We start from the raw sequence: 16050 nt of genomic DNA, 5'->3' as shown, positions 1-16050 counted from the left end.
GAAACTGGAGCATCAAATCAAGGGAGCGTAGTTGAGGAGACAACAGAAACGCCAGATGTCGATGTGAACACAAGCAGCCATCAAGATATAGAGAGGGAAAAGAATTGCTGGATTCAGATGCAATGAAAACAAGCAGCCAAGTAGATGCGGTAGAGAAGCCTGATGAAACACCAAATGTGGCTGTAAAGAACAGTAGTACTGAAGAAGCAATTGAGCCAAAAGAAACACCAGATGCGGATGTAAAGAACAACAGTAGCACTGAAGAAGCAGTTGAACCAAAGCAAACACCTCAGATAGTAGATGACAAGAATAGATGTAAACCTGAAGATGCAACGGAGAAGAAAAATAAAGCAGCAGATGCTGTAGATTTGAAGAACACAGCAACCAGCCATGAAGATGCTGGGCAACCAAAGGAAACAGGGAACATATAGATGAAAAGGATCTAAGCAATCGTCAAGATGGTGAGAAGCCGAAGGAAACTTCAGATGCGGAAGCCAGGAATGCATAGAGATTTGGCTGCTGCTATGAAGCTTTCTGGCTCTGGCTGTCTGCAGCTAGTTGGCATAATAAAGTGTAATGCACATTGTGTTCTGGATTCATTTATGAATCCTTGTATAGAGTATAATTACACTAAACCAAAACTAAACTAATAAAAACATATGGATCAAGGTGAACCGTCCTTCACCTTTGCATCATGGGTGCAATTCTGCATACCATCAATTTAGTACTGTACATGTGAACATTTGCAATCTTGTATAGTATTTTATATAGTATCAGCTGTGGAAGTTGTAATCAGCATTTGCTTACTGATTTCGTCCATTGGTTACTATAGGGAAGGGTTTGAAGCTGTTGGAAAACGATCAAATTATTTGTATTTAGCCAGCATGGTACTCGAAGCAAGATTTTGGTATATACTTGACGGGTAACGAGCTGTATAATCAGGTTAGAACAAGCAGCGGGACCAAGCATGCAGTTCTGCACCTTCAAATGATTTAAAATCTAAAGAAACACAATGTTAGCTCTTATTGGACAACGTTGTACACAATGGCAATTTAATCATCACCACTAGCTTCAGCACTGAGTTCAATAGTCATAATAGTTGCACCTCTGCACAACTCTGCAATAATTTGCGATTAAAAATCTTCTGCTTCTACATCAGCAACTGAATTAAAGCCTGACAGAGCATATTCAGGTCAGGCAAGATATAATAACACCAAATATCATTTTCATTTTGAATGAACACACCAAATACCAGTTTGGACAGTATACAGATCTTACATGTGTGTTGATCTACTTTGCAATCCAATGCCATTGATTATGTACATGGAATTGTGAAACTTGAAAGAATCAGCATGACCTATCACCTATGTACAACACATGACTACCAGCAAATAAAACAAAAGGCTCATTCTCAGCACCACAGTTGCTTCATAATCTGCCATGGTGTTTGCAGGGCTAAATAGAACGCAGACTTCATACACTCTGTTTGTGCTTCCTGTTCTTTCCATGTTTGAGAGTAAATCGTAGAAGTTGATACAGAATATGTGCTGATCACATATCGCATCATTCTCTTGTATGTGATCCTATGAGGAGAGACTCAAGATTCTGCATAAACAACAGGACAACAAAGGATGCTGAGCACTTGAGCTATCTCCAGAATTAAATGATGTGGCATGACACAGATTAAAGCCCTGTACCTTCACCGATCGACTAACTTCTTCAAGCTTGTGGAGCAATATACTGTCAGGAATTTTGCCCTTAGGATCGAGGAAAGCACGGATTGAGGAAGCTTTGACCTGCACACACTAATTCCACCCTTAGAATCAAGGACATCCAACAGGAGCAATGAGCATATGACCAGGGCCACAGGACTACCTTTGCACTAGGAGAGTGTAATCCACTAGTTGGTGGAACATAGGAAGGGCCTTCCCCAGAGTACAATCTAGTTCTCCAACTTTGGACTTCTTGTGTTCTCCTGGAAGCTTCTCTGATAATAACCTTCACGAAATAATGAAACAGACAGCACCAAACAATCAGCTAAGAACATGTATACATGTGCTAATTTTGTGACTGCAGAAAATCCCAGACTGGATCATTATTTTCAATCATAAAAATAGTACTAAAGATATTGTATAGCAGATTAACAGGTGTAAGGTAACACACATCTTATAAGGTCCGTTATTAGCAATGGCGCACAGCAAATACCTTTCTCAGAAGATCTGGATCATGGACACCATGAAATTGCAGTTCATCAACGGGAGCAGGTTTCCCATGGGCTATGCTTTCTATTATAAACGTGTATAAGCTATAAGCAGATTGTAGACAGCCTGCATAATTGAATTTTTTTTTCAGAAACATACAAACAAGGTCATTTCACAACTTTCTGTTTCATGTTCATCAATGAGATATGAACTGTAAGAAAAGCAGATATTTTCTTAAACATTAGATAAATAAATTCACTAACATGTGTTTCTTCAGTGAAGTTTAACAAACAAAAAATCAGCACATGACCAAAGTAGGTAACAGAAATGATAGGTTTACGCAAATGAATCCACCAAGCCAGTGTAGAGGTGATTTTTTTTTTAAAAAAATAGATGTTTCCAAAGCTTCATATCCATCATAAAGCAGATTTGCACTATATGAATATGGAAAGGCACCGTGCAGTAATTTCAGGATACCAAGAAGGTGTATTGCTACTACTGGTTTGCCTAAACAAGAAGTAACATGTCACTATGTCAATAGTCGAAATCAGAATAGGTTCCTATGCTCTCATCTACCTTGCTCAACTACAATATCAACGATCAAATGGAGAGGCACTTTAATCTCTTTCTTGACTATCCCCATGAACGGCAAGTAGGAAGGTCTAGTCGCCTGCGAAAATTTCACACCCATTGAGCACCAATATTTCACATCTCCAGCACAACCAACGAATCAACACAGCAGGACTACCGCTTACGGTTACCTTGTACACTATGTTGTTTTCCGTGACATAGAGTTGGCGGGACATGATGTCCCTCTTGAGCACGTATCTCTTGTACGGCAGGTAGAGAAGCAGGAGCAGACCGATCCCCCACGCCAGGACGAGCAGCAGGGATATCGCCGCCCAGATGATGGTGTCGTACTGTAGGTAGCCGGGCATCAGCTCCTGGAACGAGGCCCGGTACAGCACCCTCGCGGTGGACTCGGCCTCCTCGTCGCCGGCCTCGGGCGCGACATCCTCGTCCAAGCGCGTGCCGGAGTCGCCCCTCTCGCTCAGCGTCACGGCGCGGCCGCTCAACATGGGCCTAGTTCCCACCAGTAACCTGCAGGATCAGTAGCAACTAGTAGAACCGATTAACCAACGAGTCCCCCGCACTCTGCAGCCGATTCACTTGCCGAGGGAGAGAATTGGTGCCGAGTGGTAGCTGGTGAGGGGGGACGGGATCACGTGAGGAGGCAAGTGGGAACGGAGCTCAGGTAGCGGCGACGGGAGGGGGGAGTAGGAGATGAGCGCCTGAGCCCAAATCACACCGCGGGAGCGGGACCTGATGGTCTCAGCTGAGAATTTTCCCCTTCGCCTTGTCTGAATCAACGAAATCTTCTTCCCTCTCGCATCTTTCGCCAGAATCCTCTCGTCTCGCCGTCATACAGCGAGAGGAGAACGAAGAAGGTGAGGGGGTCCCAACTGTTTATTGGGCCGAGCAAAATGTAAGCCCACCCGTGTCTTAATTCCTTATGGGCTCCGTATATGTGGAGTGGGGGGAGTCCAGTGAACCCAACTGCGCCGCGCGGCCCATCCAAACGCTGCGGCGCGGTGCCGAGACCCATATACGTGCGACGACGAGCCGGCGACTGCACGAGCATCGACCATCGGAGTCAAGCGAGAAAAGCCACTGGCGTCGGCGCCGGCACGCTGGGGACGACGGGGATCACTGCCCCAGCGCCTCAGGTCAACACGTGCCTGCGAAATTTAGAATCCTCAATCCTGCAGTCTGCGCGTAGCCAACGATGCGCATGGGGAAAAAGTCGCCGGCTGCCGCGCCGACGCCTCTTACTCCATGCAGTCCTGTTTCAGAGCCAGCTGTTTTTGGAACCGTTGTTCCCCGTGCCTTCTCCTGATCCAGACATGCGACGCTTCAATTGGATGTGCTTCAGATGACAAATCACATTCCTCAACTTCTAGCCTGGAACGCGATGTCCATGGCAAGGCAATGGCTCCATGCAACAGAGACCAGATGGAGTAGTGATGCCATGTGGGTGGGCTAGCTCTGTAGTGTAATCACTGATCGTCCACCAAGAAACGCGTCCCTTCCCGTCTAGTCTCTTCCGATGGTCGCATATGAGCTAGCTCATAGGATATTTTTTTATATTTTAATAGAAGAGAGAAGAGCTATCTCTTAATAAAAAGATAGTCTCAGACATGCACTTTAAGATTAAGTAGGGACGACATGTGGAATTATTTATATTATGAGCTATGTGCTAAGTGCTGAAGAGTTATCTACTAGAGTGCTTAGAACTAGGTACTAGTATTAGCTTGTACCATTGGAGGAGGCCTTAACACGCGGCCAACTCATTGCAACTACGGGGTACAAGAATTTTAATGGCAATCAACAGCCCGGCAGCCACATAAATTGGCCAGCAGCGGCATAACCGATAGATGCGCCTCTTTGAACGCAACAAGGCTCCGTCAGTCCGTCGTCGATTTGGGCCTGCAATTAGAGCAAACAGTTTGGGGACTAGCCTTCATCGATACGCCTAATCAAGAAAGAGTACTGCTCTCTGTTTTTGCAGTCTTTCTTTTACGGGGTGTTTTGGTCTGAGCCAATATTTGATTCTTCATGAAGTGGTCTATTGTGAAACCATCCGATGAATTTGTCAGGAGAATGAACTACATTTTTATCCTGTGTGCAACAAGCAGACGCTATGGTGAGCCAGCCACTACTTCCAATGATTTGCCACGTACCATAGTTGCTTGCTGGAGGTACTGTAGTCAAGTCTATGGACACGAGGCCAAAGTGGTAAAGTGACGCAAAACGTTGTCTCTTCTAAAAAAATGGGAGGACATCCAAGCTAGAGGGGGGAAAAGAAAAGCATCTAAACTCAAGTTAAAGATGACTCAAACCTGGGTGTTGGAGATGTAGACCTGCACCTCACTGCTCTTAGGTTCAATTACTAAAATAAGACGGGAGGATAGAAATGTTCTAGGTTCTATACAAGCTATTCTAACTTGCTAAAAGTAATTGAGCATTCCTAGCCTTGCCATAAAGCACGACAACTAGACTCTTGCAATATCTCAAGTTTCAGAGAATTCTCTTAGGGCTTGTTTAGATACCCTGTGTTAAAGTTTAACAAGTGTTAAAGTTTTAACATTTTCAAATGAAGTGCTAAAGTTTAACACATTGGGGTGTTTGGATGGTGTGTTAAACTTTAACACCTTTGGTGGGAAATGACTCCATTGCCCCCTCATTTATGACCAGCGGAGAGAGAGGGAGGAGAGAGAAGGGGGCAATGGTGGGAAAAAGTGGAGAGGGGAATCACTTTTAACAAGTTTAACAACTTTTAACACCCCTTGAGGTGTTTATGAAATTGGGGGTGTTAAACTTTAACACATCCATTTTAACACGTATTTGGGAGGCAATGTGAGGCCCTGTTTGGGAAGGGGGTGTTAAAGTTTAACACCCCCTTTAAACACCTTTTTAACACATTGGCTGCCAAACAGTTGTGTTAAAAGGGTTGTGTTAAAGTTTAACATCCTATTTTTCATAAACACATGGAGGGGGTATTAAAACTTGCTAAAGGTGTTAAAAGTGATCCCCTAGTTCACATATCCCCTTGTTGCCCCCTCTCTCTCTCCTATGCTGCCCCCCATCTTCCTTCCCCGATCCGCGCGTGGCGCTCCGCTGTGCGCCTGTGCCTGCTGCCACTGGTTCGCCCGTCGCGCGCTGCCACTGTGGCGTCCCCCCCCCCCCCGGGGCCGAGCCCGCTTACACATGGCAGCTCTCTAGGATATCAGGAATTCCCTCACAGACCAACACAAGTCTTTTCTGCGCACTTTGTCCTTACTCGTGCGCACCCGGGAAGAACTTCCCGGTCGGTCACCCATCCCAAAATTGCTCTGGGCCAAGCACGCTTAACCCCAAAGTTCTTTGAGGATGAGCTTCCGAAAAAGAAGTTGCAACTTGTTGGTATGAGTATTCTATCAATCCTATTAAGCCTTGGGCCAGGATGTCACAGCCGTTGTGCCCGCCACCGCCAGTCCGGGATGCCGCGCCGGGCGGCGGGCTGGCCTCGCGCTGGCGGCCTCGCGCGGGCGCGGGAGTTCGACGCCCCTCGAGGCTCCTCCGCGGCGGGCACGGCGGAGACGCAGGTCGGCGGCGGCGTGGTGGTGGTGGTGGGGTGGTGCGCGCGCGGGCGGCGAAGGTAGGCGGCCCGGGGAGGGGGCGCGCCTATCTCCTCCCTCTGGCACCCCTCCTCCGGCCTCCTCTGGCGCACCTCCTCCCTCGAGCACCAGCCGGGTGCCCCAGGAGCGTGGTTGCTACCTCATAGCGCCGTCGGGTGGCCCAGGAGTAATGAGGGGCAATATTATCAATTCCAACATAAGGTGTTAAAGTTTAACCAACCATCCAAACACCCCAATGTGTTAAAATTTAACACCGTGTTAAACTTTAACACCCCCTTCCCAAACAGACCCTGATAAAAAGGTGTTAAAAGTAGGGTGTTAAACTTTAACACCTCCTATCCAAATATGGCCTTAAGCACGTATTGCTATTTCCTATATTGCTTATAAATTAATTTAGTACTTTCTCTTATCAAAATTATAAGCCCATTTAGATTTGTTCTTAAGTTAATATTTTGATTTCTTATAATTATTATAGTTTTAACTATCAATATCTACAATTGCACATAGATTGATATCACAAGATTAGCAGAATTATTTTTCAAAGTTTTTTTAAAAAAATATATAAAAGTTTCTATTTAACACAATATATTTGTACATATTACTAATTGAAAGGTTATATTGCAAATTATATAAAATATCTTAATGGATACTTGTGATCATGAAAGGAAGCACTCCCTTTATTTGAAGTTATTACTAGATTATTTATCTTTCATTAGGATAACCCTTTGACCAATAATTACTCCATTAATGTATGGCATAAAATTGATCTTACTAGATACGTATGTATTCAAAAATATTTCCTTATATAAGGCTTATTACGTTTCATTGAGATGAGACTTTGACCGCCAATTACTGCAATAATATACAACTTTTGTGATACAAGCTGATGTCAGTACTAGATTCATATTAAAGGATAGCTTTCTTATAACTATAGGTTTATATAAATTAAAGAAAACTTATATTAGTGAAACAAAATACGTCTTGTAAAAACCACAAGGAATATTAGTGAAGCAACTAGGGGTCAAAGCTTTATCCTAATGGAATAAAATGTAGTACCTTGCAAAAATAAAGAGAAACAACTACGCGGGGCATTTTTCTCCCCTTAACACCAAGGTACCGAATGAACCATTATCACCGGTACCACCATATTTAATGCTTATAAATGACCCACACGAACCAAGGAAAATATAAACATGTGCCGCCTTCACCCGAGACCACGGGTCATCTGAAGCTTCTGAGCAGCCATGAGCTGATCGACCTGCAGGCTGCAGGCGGCCATCTGGTGATCTCTCTTGCTAGCTTGCACTTGCAGAGCTGACCCCGCAGAGAAGCTAGGAAAACCACCCTTCCAATCCGCTCCTCGCCTCTTCTTGCACCATGAGGCACGCTCCATCGCCGGCCATGCTTCTGTTGCTGCTGTTTCTGGGGATCGAGCTGGCCACCGTCACCTGCAGCTGCAGACTTCTGAAGCCAGCCGTGGCGGCGGTGGCGCCGGAGCACGGCGGTGGCGCGCTGTGGGCAGCGCGCGCCCCGCCGCGGACGGCGCCCGGTGTCGGCGGCGACGCAGGCGCGTGGGCGGTGCAAGGTGAGTCGAAGAGGCTGGTTCCCCAGGGCCCCAATCCGCTGCACAACTAGCTTCGTTCAAAGCCTCGGCGGTTCAGCCCTCAGGTACTGCAACCGTGTGCGTACGTGCTCTGTCGTGCTGAAGAGTGCTTGCACCTTCTTCTTTCTTCCTTTTCTTCTCTCCCTATTTTTCTTCTCTGTTTTTTCTCGTGTTCTTGTGGAAAAGAGCACATGCAGGATACAGCATAGAGTTCGGTGAGTTAGCACTTAGCAAAAACAGGGAAATCATGGAAACAAGCAAGATTTGTACTAATGCCATTGCCATGTAATACTTAGTAGTAGAAAGGTTGTGAAGTCATACCCACTCTAAACTCTCTCAAGAGTCTATGCAGACTGCATTCTTCTTCTTCTTGTGATGGTGGACTGGGAGACTGGTAGAGTGGTGGTGGATGTAGTCAATTTTGAGGGACCTTGGTGTCCCTCTGGTGGTCTCGTGTGTCGTGATCAGAGAAGCAAAGGGACATGGGGAACCTGGTCAGGCTTAAGTTCTGGTGAGTTGTCTCATCTCACCAGCTATGACCAGCTCCTTTGTTCTGTTGCTTCTTGCTTGCATGCTTCCCAGTGCCCACAACACTAGTGGGGGGAAATTGGTTGGCTCCTATAGGATCTTGGAAGCCTGCACACTGTCATTGAGACAGTGACAATTTTACGTCTGATATTACTTGTTCCTTCTAGAACGGTGGATTTTCATTGGGAATTTCAGTGAAGAACGCACTTATTCATGCAAAAATTCATCCTGTTTGAACAAGCCTAAAACAAAAGAAAAATGCTCAGTGCAAAATATAAACAGCAGCATCAGAAGTTCGTTCAATTGCTTCCTACACTTCAAGGATGGTAGGGTAGCATTACTGAATTCAGTATGTGGAAAAACTGTCAGCGCAGCAAGTTACATGCAGATCACAACTCCCAGGAGAAGGTCAGTGAACATTTTGCCAGAAGCCTTCTGATGTTCTGCTGCTACAAAGCCCTTACAAGACAAGTACGTAGGATCTATCAGCTTCATAGCAGGAAGTTAGAACTAAACTAAGGTTTGAATTTATGATTAACTCATCCTGTACATGTCAAGTTGGTACTGATACCATTGTTTATAAGGATAAAAATAAATTTGATGCTGCTGCAAGAGAAATGCTTCCAGTATTACTGTCATACACCTTCTTAAACGTTGAACAGAAAGAAGGACCACTTAAAACTTCAAAAGCATAGAGAGAGAGAGAGAGAGAGAGAGAGAGAGAGAGAGAGAAGTAAAGAAGCAAAACTAGTTACTGCAACCAGTGATCACGAACGGCCTTAAAATTTCCAATAACCGAGGGACTGTATAAAATACATCAAATGCAGCTGTGTTTTTAGATTAAACTCGCTAATGATGCATCTTTTGAAACAATTAAAGAAGCCAAATCAACTGAATTTCATGTTACATTAGCATGAACGTGTACGAGGGATGAATGCCTCAAGCACATGAATTGTCGCTGTGCTCTGGTGGAATCTCAAAAAATCTTGCTCTTTTCAGTGAGATTGCTTCCATCCGCCGCAGTCATCTGGGAGACCCCTCTGGCGAGTATTCTATATAAAGAACAACAGTTAGCTTACTCAAAAGATGCCGTGTTTTTTGTTTGCAGCCTAATACTAGCGTATCAGGGCAAGGTAACCAAGGATTTAAACCATGGTATTCTGCAACCAGGTTTCATGTGAGCAACTGACGAGTAAAGGAGCGTATTTTTTATTCGGTACTAGATGAATGAGAACGGAGCTACAAGACTGAAAAGTCATGTTCAGGTGATTCCATGGTTGCACATCCAATGAAAAAATTTGGGCAAATGGTTCAGTAGCTTCACTACTGCCAACTGAATCTCAGTACAGAAGTATAATTGGTAGTACTTGACACCACTGCATTGCGGGCAATGGCATCTCATGACTAGACACCATTGGATGGTCAGGCTACTATCCGCAATTATAGTGTACCTAAAAAGTAGGAGCTCATCACAATTAATATGATTGAAAAATGGGAACCTTGGATGTTATACTCATAAAAGAAATCCTTGCTCTGGACTGGGCACGAACCTTTGTAGTTTGCAGGTTATGCATACACCAAAAAAATGGAAAAGAGTTGTTTTAATTTTACTTTCTGTAATTAACAATGACCAGGAAATTTGGACAGCAGAGAAACATCAAACATGCTGGTATATAGTTCATATTTTCAACATAATGTGAAAGCGATCGCCAGACTGAAATGCTTGCGAATTATGAAACAACATAATTTAATGTAGCAAACTGCCAAAATTCATGAGCTTGGCGTCCATAATTTGATTCATTCATGACATCACTCTGGACCAAAAAACAATTGTATCTGCCCTAATACAAAATAGTATTGAACGAATCATTCTTAAGAGTACTTACATATACTGTTATTTTGATAATCTTCCCTAGCAAATAATTAGAAAATTATGGTAAAATCATAAATATCCGAGGTTGTGTTAACTTTCAAAAGGGCAATCAAAATAGAGGGGATGTACATAGTGCCTATCCCAAAAGGCATTCAAGATAAAAGTTGGATTCAGGAATTTTAGTATTCAATGAAATATAACATAGAGGTAGGTTTTCAAACTACCTCGGGAGTGAATGTGAGACCAACTTTGATTTCCCCACAGTACTTTTCACCTTTCACAACATTATAGATCGTTGGTGGAATGCTCCTTTCCGAATACACTGCTTCCAACGGAATCCTGCAGAGACCAATTCAATTCGGCTCTTTAAAATTCGAATCGCCTACATCACTACAATTTGCTAATTGACATTAATACAGTGGATGATATGCAGAAGAGTAACTTCATGAAAAATGTTCTGCAAAGCTTATGAAGAATCTGATACCAACATTACCAACTGTTCATTTCTTCCAAAAAAGAAAGTAGAATTGCAGACATAATTTACAATAGGAATTCCATTGCAATAAAAACTTACGTCGCTTCACCTACAAAGTCATCTGCTGTGCCTGTATCACTATCCATAAGCTTGATTAGCAAGTCTGTAGTTCGGTCGGACACGGTGAAGACAAAGTTTTCATTCCACTCAGGGTTAGTTCCTTTTCCTGTATGCATGATCATGTGACAGTCAAGTGTTATTCAAGAAACATAAATTAGTATCAGTCAATACCTTAGAGAAGTTATATATGTACTCAGTACACGAAATAATAGCATGATTTTCTCTATCTTTAGAAAAGGATATGGATATCATAATAGAAATTTGAGGTCCCGACCTTTTTTCTATGCAGTGCATTAATTAACCAAAATACTGACTTTCAACACAATGCAAAGTGTAATTTCTTACCATATAAAACCCCTGCAGCTGAAAAATTGTGTCACTATCATTTGACTTGCATCATACTACAACTTTTACATGATGTCTACTATTGTTCAAGCAGATTACATTACAGCCCAACCTGCATTTCTAGTATTCCACAAAACAGAATTTGCACAAGAGATCTAATGTTTCAGTGTACTTCTGAATTCTGATAATCAAATTGCTTCACTATATCTCAGTAGGAAACTAGAGACCTATATCCCTAGTGCAAAACATGGAAATGTTCAGAAATGCATAAGTACAATGAGGAAAGAAAGTAACTATGACAAGGAAAAATACACATAGATGAGTATATCCACCAGCTGCAATACTGCTCCTCTGCTCCTGTGATCGGCACTTGAGAATTGCATACGGATCCATGTTGCCTGCGGGATCAATTTGCCATAGAAAAACTCATCACAAAGGAGACTTATCAGCATTCAAGAAAAAGATGGGAAAAGATAAACAAGCGATGCGGATGATTTTATAGCACTTCTGATTGTAAAGAAAATAATCTCCCATGTCCTATATGGTCTTTTGCTACTGATCATCACGAAAAAAGAATCACAAACCTAATCACTGTACATTTGCTAAATCCACAATCTCCGAGGGTCATTTCTAGGCCAGCAAGTGTGGCAACAACCCACAAAATCATTGGACTCTTTGCAATGGTAGAAAAAGAAATTATTCATTAAGAAATAGCCCATAAAATCATTCTTCCAAGCACAGCCCACCAAGGCCGAAGAAGTGATCAAGCAACATGTTGCATTAATAAAAAAATATAGGTTAGCAACACAATTAATAGGATTAAAACCCATCGACCGATAAAGATTAGCCGAGCAATTATTATTGTCAGCCCAAATGCTTCGGTTCCCTATGGAAAAAGAATGGACCGCGCGCAATATGAAGATCGAGCAAAGAACAGGAAAAAGGACTATGTTGAAGATCTAGCCGATGCGTACAGAGGTAATCGGTGTTCTCGAGGCCCTTGGCCCCGACGAGCAGCACCTCCAGCGTCCCGTGCACCATGTCCTCCTCCTCCTCTCTCCTCCTCCTCCTCCTTGCTCTCCCTCACAAGCTCCGGTGCCTTGCCTGTGGCGCCAACGAACGGAGACGCAGACAGGTGGATCCGAATCTCTGGCTGCCCTTTATACGCGTCTGGCTACCTGCCTCGCATGGCGGAGGCGGCATGGCACGGATGGCCATTAGCTTCGCCCGCCACCGCCAGTTCCGCGGCGTCAGGGAGGGGTTGAAGCCGAAGCACCACCTGGCCGCCGATACGCGCCGATGTGGGCTGGGATAGTTGGGCTCATTTCTCGTGCTGGTAGGCTTCTATTCTTTTTTGAAAAACAAGCGTTGGTGGGCTTCTATTCACCTTGGACTCGAAACGCTCCGGCCCACCAAAGCTTCGACGTGAGATTTTGTGCGAATTCTGATGACGTTTTTTTCCCCCTCAAAAAAAAAAGCTCACGCGTCCACATCGGCTGATCGGCAGCACACGGCGGCGCCACACGTCCCCCGCCGCGGGGCCCACCGTCCGATCTGTACTTATCTGTTCACCCATATGGCCATATCACTCCTAGCACCTTCACAACTCGCCCCTCCACTCCAACTCCCTCCCAACCACCTTCCCTTCCACACCGATTCCCCTCGCCTCCTCCCTCCTCACTCCCGTCCCCATCCGCCGCGATGGCCTCCCACCTCGCCGTCTCCGTCTCCGTCGCCGCGCCCGCCTCGTCGCCGTCCCATGTCGCCGCCGTCGTCGCCCCGCCCAGCGTCGCGCTCCGCCGCGGCCTCCCGCCGACGCGCCGCGCGCTCCGCGCCCGCCCGAGCTCCCGCGGCGCGGCCGTCGTGTGCCAGGCCCAGGGCGGCCAGGACACCGCCATCCAAGGTAAATTGGTCCTCGTGTAGGTTACTCTCCTGCTTTTAGGCTTTGGTTTATGTATCGATCTGAGATGAAATGGCGCTGGGCCGCTGATCTGGATTCTGGAACCGCCCTGTGATGCGAGTAAGACGTTAAGGCAATATTAATTGGGTTAGTGATCCGCCGCTTGATTGTGAGTGTTTCAACGGAGTTAGGGTTTTTTTCGCAAATTTTGTTAGTTGGAAGTTGGGACTGGTTTCTAGACGAATAGGAAGTTGGAATAGCAGGCCAGCAGGGCATAGAGCAGTTCTAACGATGAGATGGTGAAGCAAACAGCCGTTAATTGGTGAGGGCATGGCGGCTAATTTGTGTATCTGTATCCCTGCATGCATGTATGTATGTATCCGACAAGACATGCATCACCTACCGTGTTGTGCTGCGCAGACCTGTGTGCACCAATGCATGTATTTGGATATGTGTGCATATCAAACTTAACAGGAGATGTGCATGAGGCATCATGTGTAACTAATTCTGTAATGCATGTATATGGCTATGCGCTTTAGGTTTCCTCTGCATGTACGCAAAGGCACGAAAGTTAGTTTGAAGTTTAACCTATAAACAGTTAACATCCCATATCATTGCTTTGTTGTGGTCTGTGAAGAAAGTTATAAATTGAACGTAGCATTTATGGCCGCAGTTTTATACTGTCTTTTGGCGCCACGCGCCAAAAATACGAGACTATGCCATTTTTAAAGTTGACCAAATACAGGCAACGTGTCATACAATTAGATAAGAAGAGAGCTCTATTTATGCTTTCACCATAAGTGTGTTTGTCGAAACATGGTATTACTCTTATTCTGAATCTAATTTTAGCTAGCCATTAACTTCGATGGTAACTGCTGTACACTTGTGCTGAACCATATTTGAATATTGTGAAATGTAGCAATGAAAATATTTCCCTATTTCAAATTTGGGATATTTGGTATATTATAGGTTTTTTTAGAGACCATGGTATATTATAGATTTGTCATATTGGTACTGTTACTAGAATGTGGAAAATTGATTCTTGGTTAGGATTATTACGAAATTTTGTAACAGCACAACGGTATGGTGTGATTGTTAGGATCCCAACTGTTGTTTCCATGTCATCCTGTGGTTGTTTTATATGGATTTCATTTCATTTATGAAAATTGGCTGCAAGAGAGCTACCAGCCATTTCATTAAGGTAAAACTGCTAGGTTAAGTGTGACTGCTTTCTTTAATGTTGCTATCGTTTCCTGTCTCTAAATTGAATCAAGGTTAAGCAAACAGCTATGATAGAACTTGTTCATACTGCAATAAGTTAGGACATCTACTTCCATTCTCATTAATAAGTCTTTGATACCGGCTAAGCGCAAAGATTGCTGTACAAAGCTCAAAGCTGCCTTAAAGTTCTCCTGAGGCTAGCAGTAGCTGGGAAGAACATGGATTAGATGCATCATTTGTTCAGTTGATACGTTGCAGAATCAAATCAACATTGTAGTATTGTTCTCGTAGTTCCTAGTTTTGAATATGATGTATAGTGTAATGAATTTTTTCACATCTTGCATGGTGGAATGCATACCATGGCCATACATCATTTACAGTCTATACTGCCTAATCGAAACACAATGAATATGCTTATGAATTGCTTTGACAAGACCTATTCTCATAAGCTTTGGAAAAATGCTTATGAATTGCATCTTGGGCTAGAAAGCTATGGTTGCTGAATCTTTAATGCTGTGGTAGGTTTGTGCGAATCTTTAGAGTTCTGGCACATATCCTAATGCGTGAAGCTAGGCGTAGCGTAGTAGAAGCAGCATCTGTGCAATGGTATGTGAATTTGAATGATATATTCGAAGAAATGGATTAGAAAAGCATGCAAGGTAGAATCAATAAATTGAACTTCTGTTCATTCATTTAGTTAATGGCACAGCAGTAAATTTCTCTTGCCTGCTTTTAGAATAATTATGCGTCAACTTTGACTTGGAATTTATTGGCCCTATAAGCAGCATTGAGTAGTTTATGTTTTGTCCTATGTTATGGTGATTGATGTGCCACCTTACATACTCCAAACCTGCTTCCTTTTCAGTTCCTGATGTGAGCAAATCTACCTGGCAATCGCTTGTGGTGGAGAGCGAGCTCCCCGTCCTCGTCCAGTTCTGGGCCTCATGGTGCGGACCGTGCAAAATGATAGACCCCATCGTCGGCAAGCTCTCAAAGGAGTATGAAGGGAAGCTGAAATGCTACAAGCTGAACACTGATGATAACCCCGACATCGCGACCCAGCTCGGCATCCGGAGCATCCCCACAATGATGATATTCAAGAACGGCGAGAAGAAGGAAGCGGTGATCGGCGCCGTGCCGGAGAGCACCCTCATCACCTGCATCGAAAAGTATGTCGACGGGAGGTGAAATCTGAAACCGAGCCGGTTAGCCTTGGACCTCTATGTGTAGATGGATGGGTATGAGTATACCGTTTGTCATTAATTTGCTCTTAAAGTAGCCATATGTAGATAATAATGTGAGATAACATCGAATAAAAGCGATTCAAGGATGAGAAGTCATGGAAGATGGCCCAGAGGTTGCTTCTGGTCTAGCTCCTCCATGTTTCATTCATTGGGTTGTGCTACTGTATGCAGATCTGCTAAATCGTACAGCATCGACCTAATCCTTTATCTGAATTTCCTTATGATTGTTTTGGACTGAGTTAATGGATCAGGAGCTGGGCCTGGATGCTATGTCGGTAATGCTTTCGTGGGCTTTGCAGGACTTCATGGCCTGTTTTGGCCTAGAGGTGGCACTGGAAGCTTATTTCAATGGACAAACGAAT

General features: G+C 44.1%; 3 protein-coding genes across 4 annotated transcripts; 1 reads left to right on the top strand and 2 right to left on the bottom strand.

Moving 5' to 3' along the window:
* Nucleotides 1–1208: 1208 nt before the first annotated feature.
* On the bottom strand, nucleotides 1209–3674 carry LOC117833263 (uncharacterized). Of its 2 annotated transcripts, none has more exons than XM_034713033.2 (6): nucleotides 2963–3674; nucleotides 2778–2871; nucleotides 2206–2327; nucleotides 1876–1998; nucleotides 1698–1805; nucleotides 1209–1605 (listed from the first exon to the last, which is right to left on the bottom strand). In XM_034713033.2, exons 1-6 carry the CDS (start codon nucleotides 3278–3280, stop codon nucleotides 1564–1566), a joined length of 807 nt encoding a protein of 268 aa, XP_034568924.1. In that variant the 5' UTR covers nucleotides 3281–3674; the 3' UTR covers nucleotides 1209–1563. The 2 variants fall into 2 exon arrangements, with proteins under 2 accessions (XP_034568924.1, XP_034569601.1); XM_034713710.2 differs by having other exon boundaries at nucleotides 1698–1796; nucleotides 2963–3665.
* Nucleotides 3675–9169: 5495 nt separating this feature from the next.
* Nucleotides 9170–12560, bottom strand: LOC117835280 (elicitor-responsive protein 3). Its single transcript, XM_034714646.2, has 5 exons — nucleotides 12298–12560; nucleotides 11656–11721; nucleotides 10958–11084; nucleotides 10608–10722; nucleotides 9170–9562 (listed from the first exon to the last, which is right to left on the bottom strand). The coding sequence occupies exons 1-5, from the start codon at nucleotides 12362–12364 to the stop codon at nucleotides 9506–9508; spliced, it is 432 nt and encodes a 143-aa protein (XP_034570537.1). The 5' UTR covers nucleotides 12365–12560; the 3' UTR covers nucleotides 9170–9505.
* Nucleotides 12561–12918: 358 nt separating this feature from the next.
* Nucleotides 12919–15909, top strand: LOC117863939 (thioredoxin M1, chloroplastic). Its single transcript, XM_034747866.2, has 2 exons — nucleotides 12919–13226; nucleotides 15310–15909. The coding sequence occupies exons 1-2, from the start codon at nucleotides 13025–13027 to the stop codon at nucleotides 15630–15632; spliced, it is 525 nt and encodes a 174-aa protein (XP_034603757.1). The 5' UTR covers nucleotides 12919–13024; the 3' UTR covers nucleotides 15633–15909.
* The last annotated feature ends 141 nt before the right edge of the window (nucleotides 15910–16050 follow it).

This window comes from Setaria viridis, chromosome 1, assembly GCF_005286985.2.
Source record: "Setaria viridis chromosome 1, Setaria_viridis_v4.0, whole genome shotgun sequence".
NCBI classification, from domain to species: Eukaryota; Viridiplantae; Streptophyta; class Magnoliopsida; order Poales; family Poaceae; genus Setaria; species Setaria viridis.
The sequence above is the reverse complement of the archived record's forward strand: the minus strand, read 5'-3'. Positions and strand labels throughout refer to the sequence as shown.

Excerpts from the sequence above, each read along its gene's own strand:
- LOC117835280 (XM_034714646.2), bottom strand. The coding sequence starts at position 12,364 with ATGGTGCACGGGACGCTGGAGGTGCTGCTCGTCGGGGCCAAGGGCCTC. Across the intron at positions 11,722-12,297 it reads CGAGAACACCGATTACCTCT|GCAACATGGATCCGTATGCA; the intron begins GTACGCATCGGC and ends TTGATCCCGCAG. Across the intron at positions 11,085-11,655 it reads GAGGAGCAGTATTGCAGCTG|GAAAAGGAACTAACCCTGAG; the intron begins GTGGATATACTC and ends TCATGCATACAG.
- LOC117833263 (XM_034713033.2), bottom strand. The coding sequence starts at position 3,280 with ATGTTGAGCGGCCGCGCCGTGACGCTGAGCGAGAGGGGCGACTCCGGC. Across the intron at positions 1,806-1,875 it reads TACACTCTCCTAGTGCAAAG|TGTGTGCAGGTCAAAGCTTC; the intron begins GTAGTCCTGTGG and ends GGGTGGAATTAG. Across the intron at positions 1,606-1,697 it reads AAGTTAGTCGATCGGTGAAG|AATCTTGAGTCTCTCCTCAT; the intron begins GTACAGGGCTTT and ends TTGTTTATGCAG.
- LOC117863939 (XM_034747866.2), top strand. The coding sequence starts at position 13,025 with ATGGCCTCCCACCTCGCCGTCTCCGTCTCCGTCGCCGCGCCCGCCTCG. Across the intron at positions 13,227-15,309 it reads CCAGGACACCGCCATCCAAG|TTCCTGATGTGAGCAAATCT; the intron begins GTAAATTGGTCC and ends CTTCCTTTTCAG.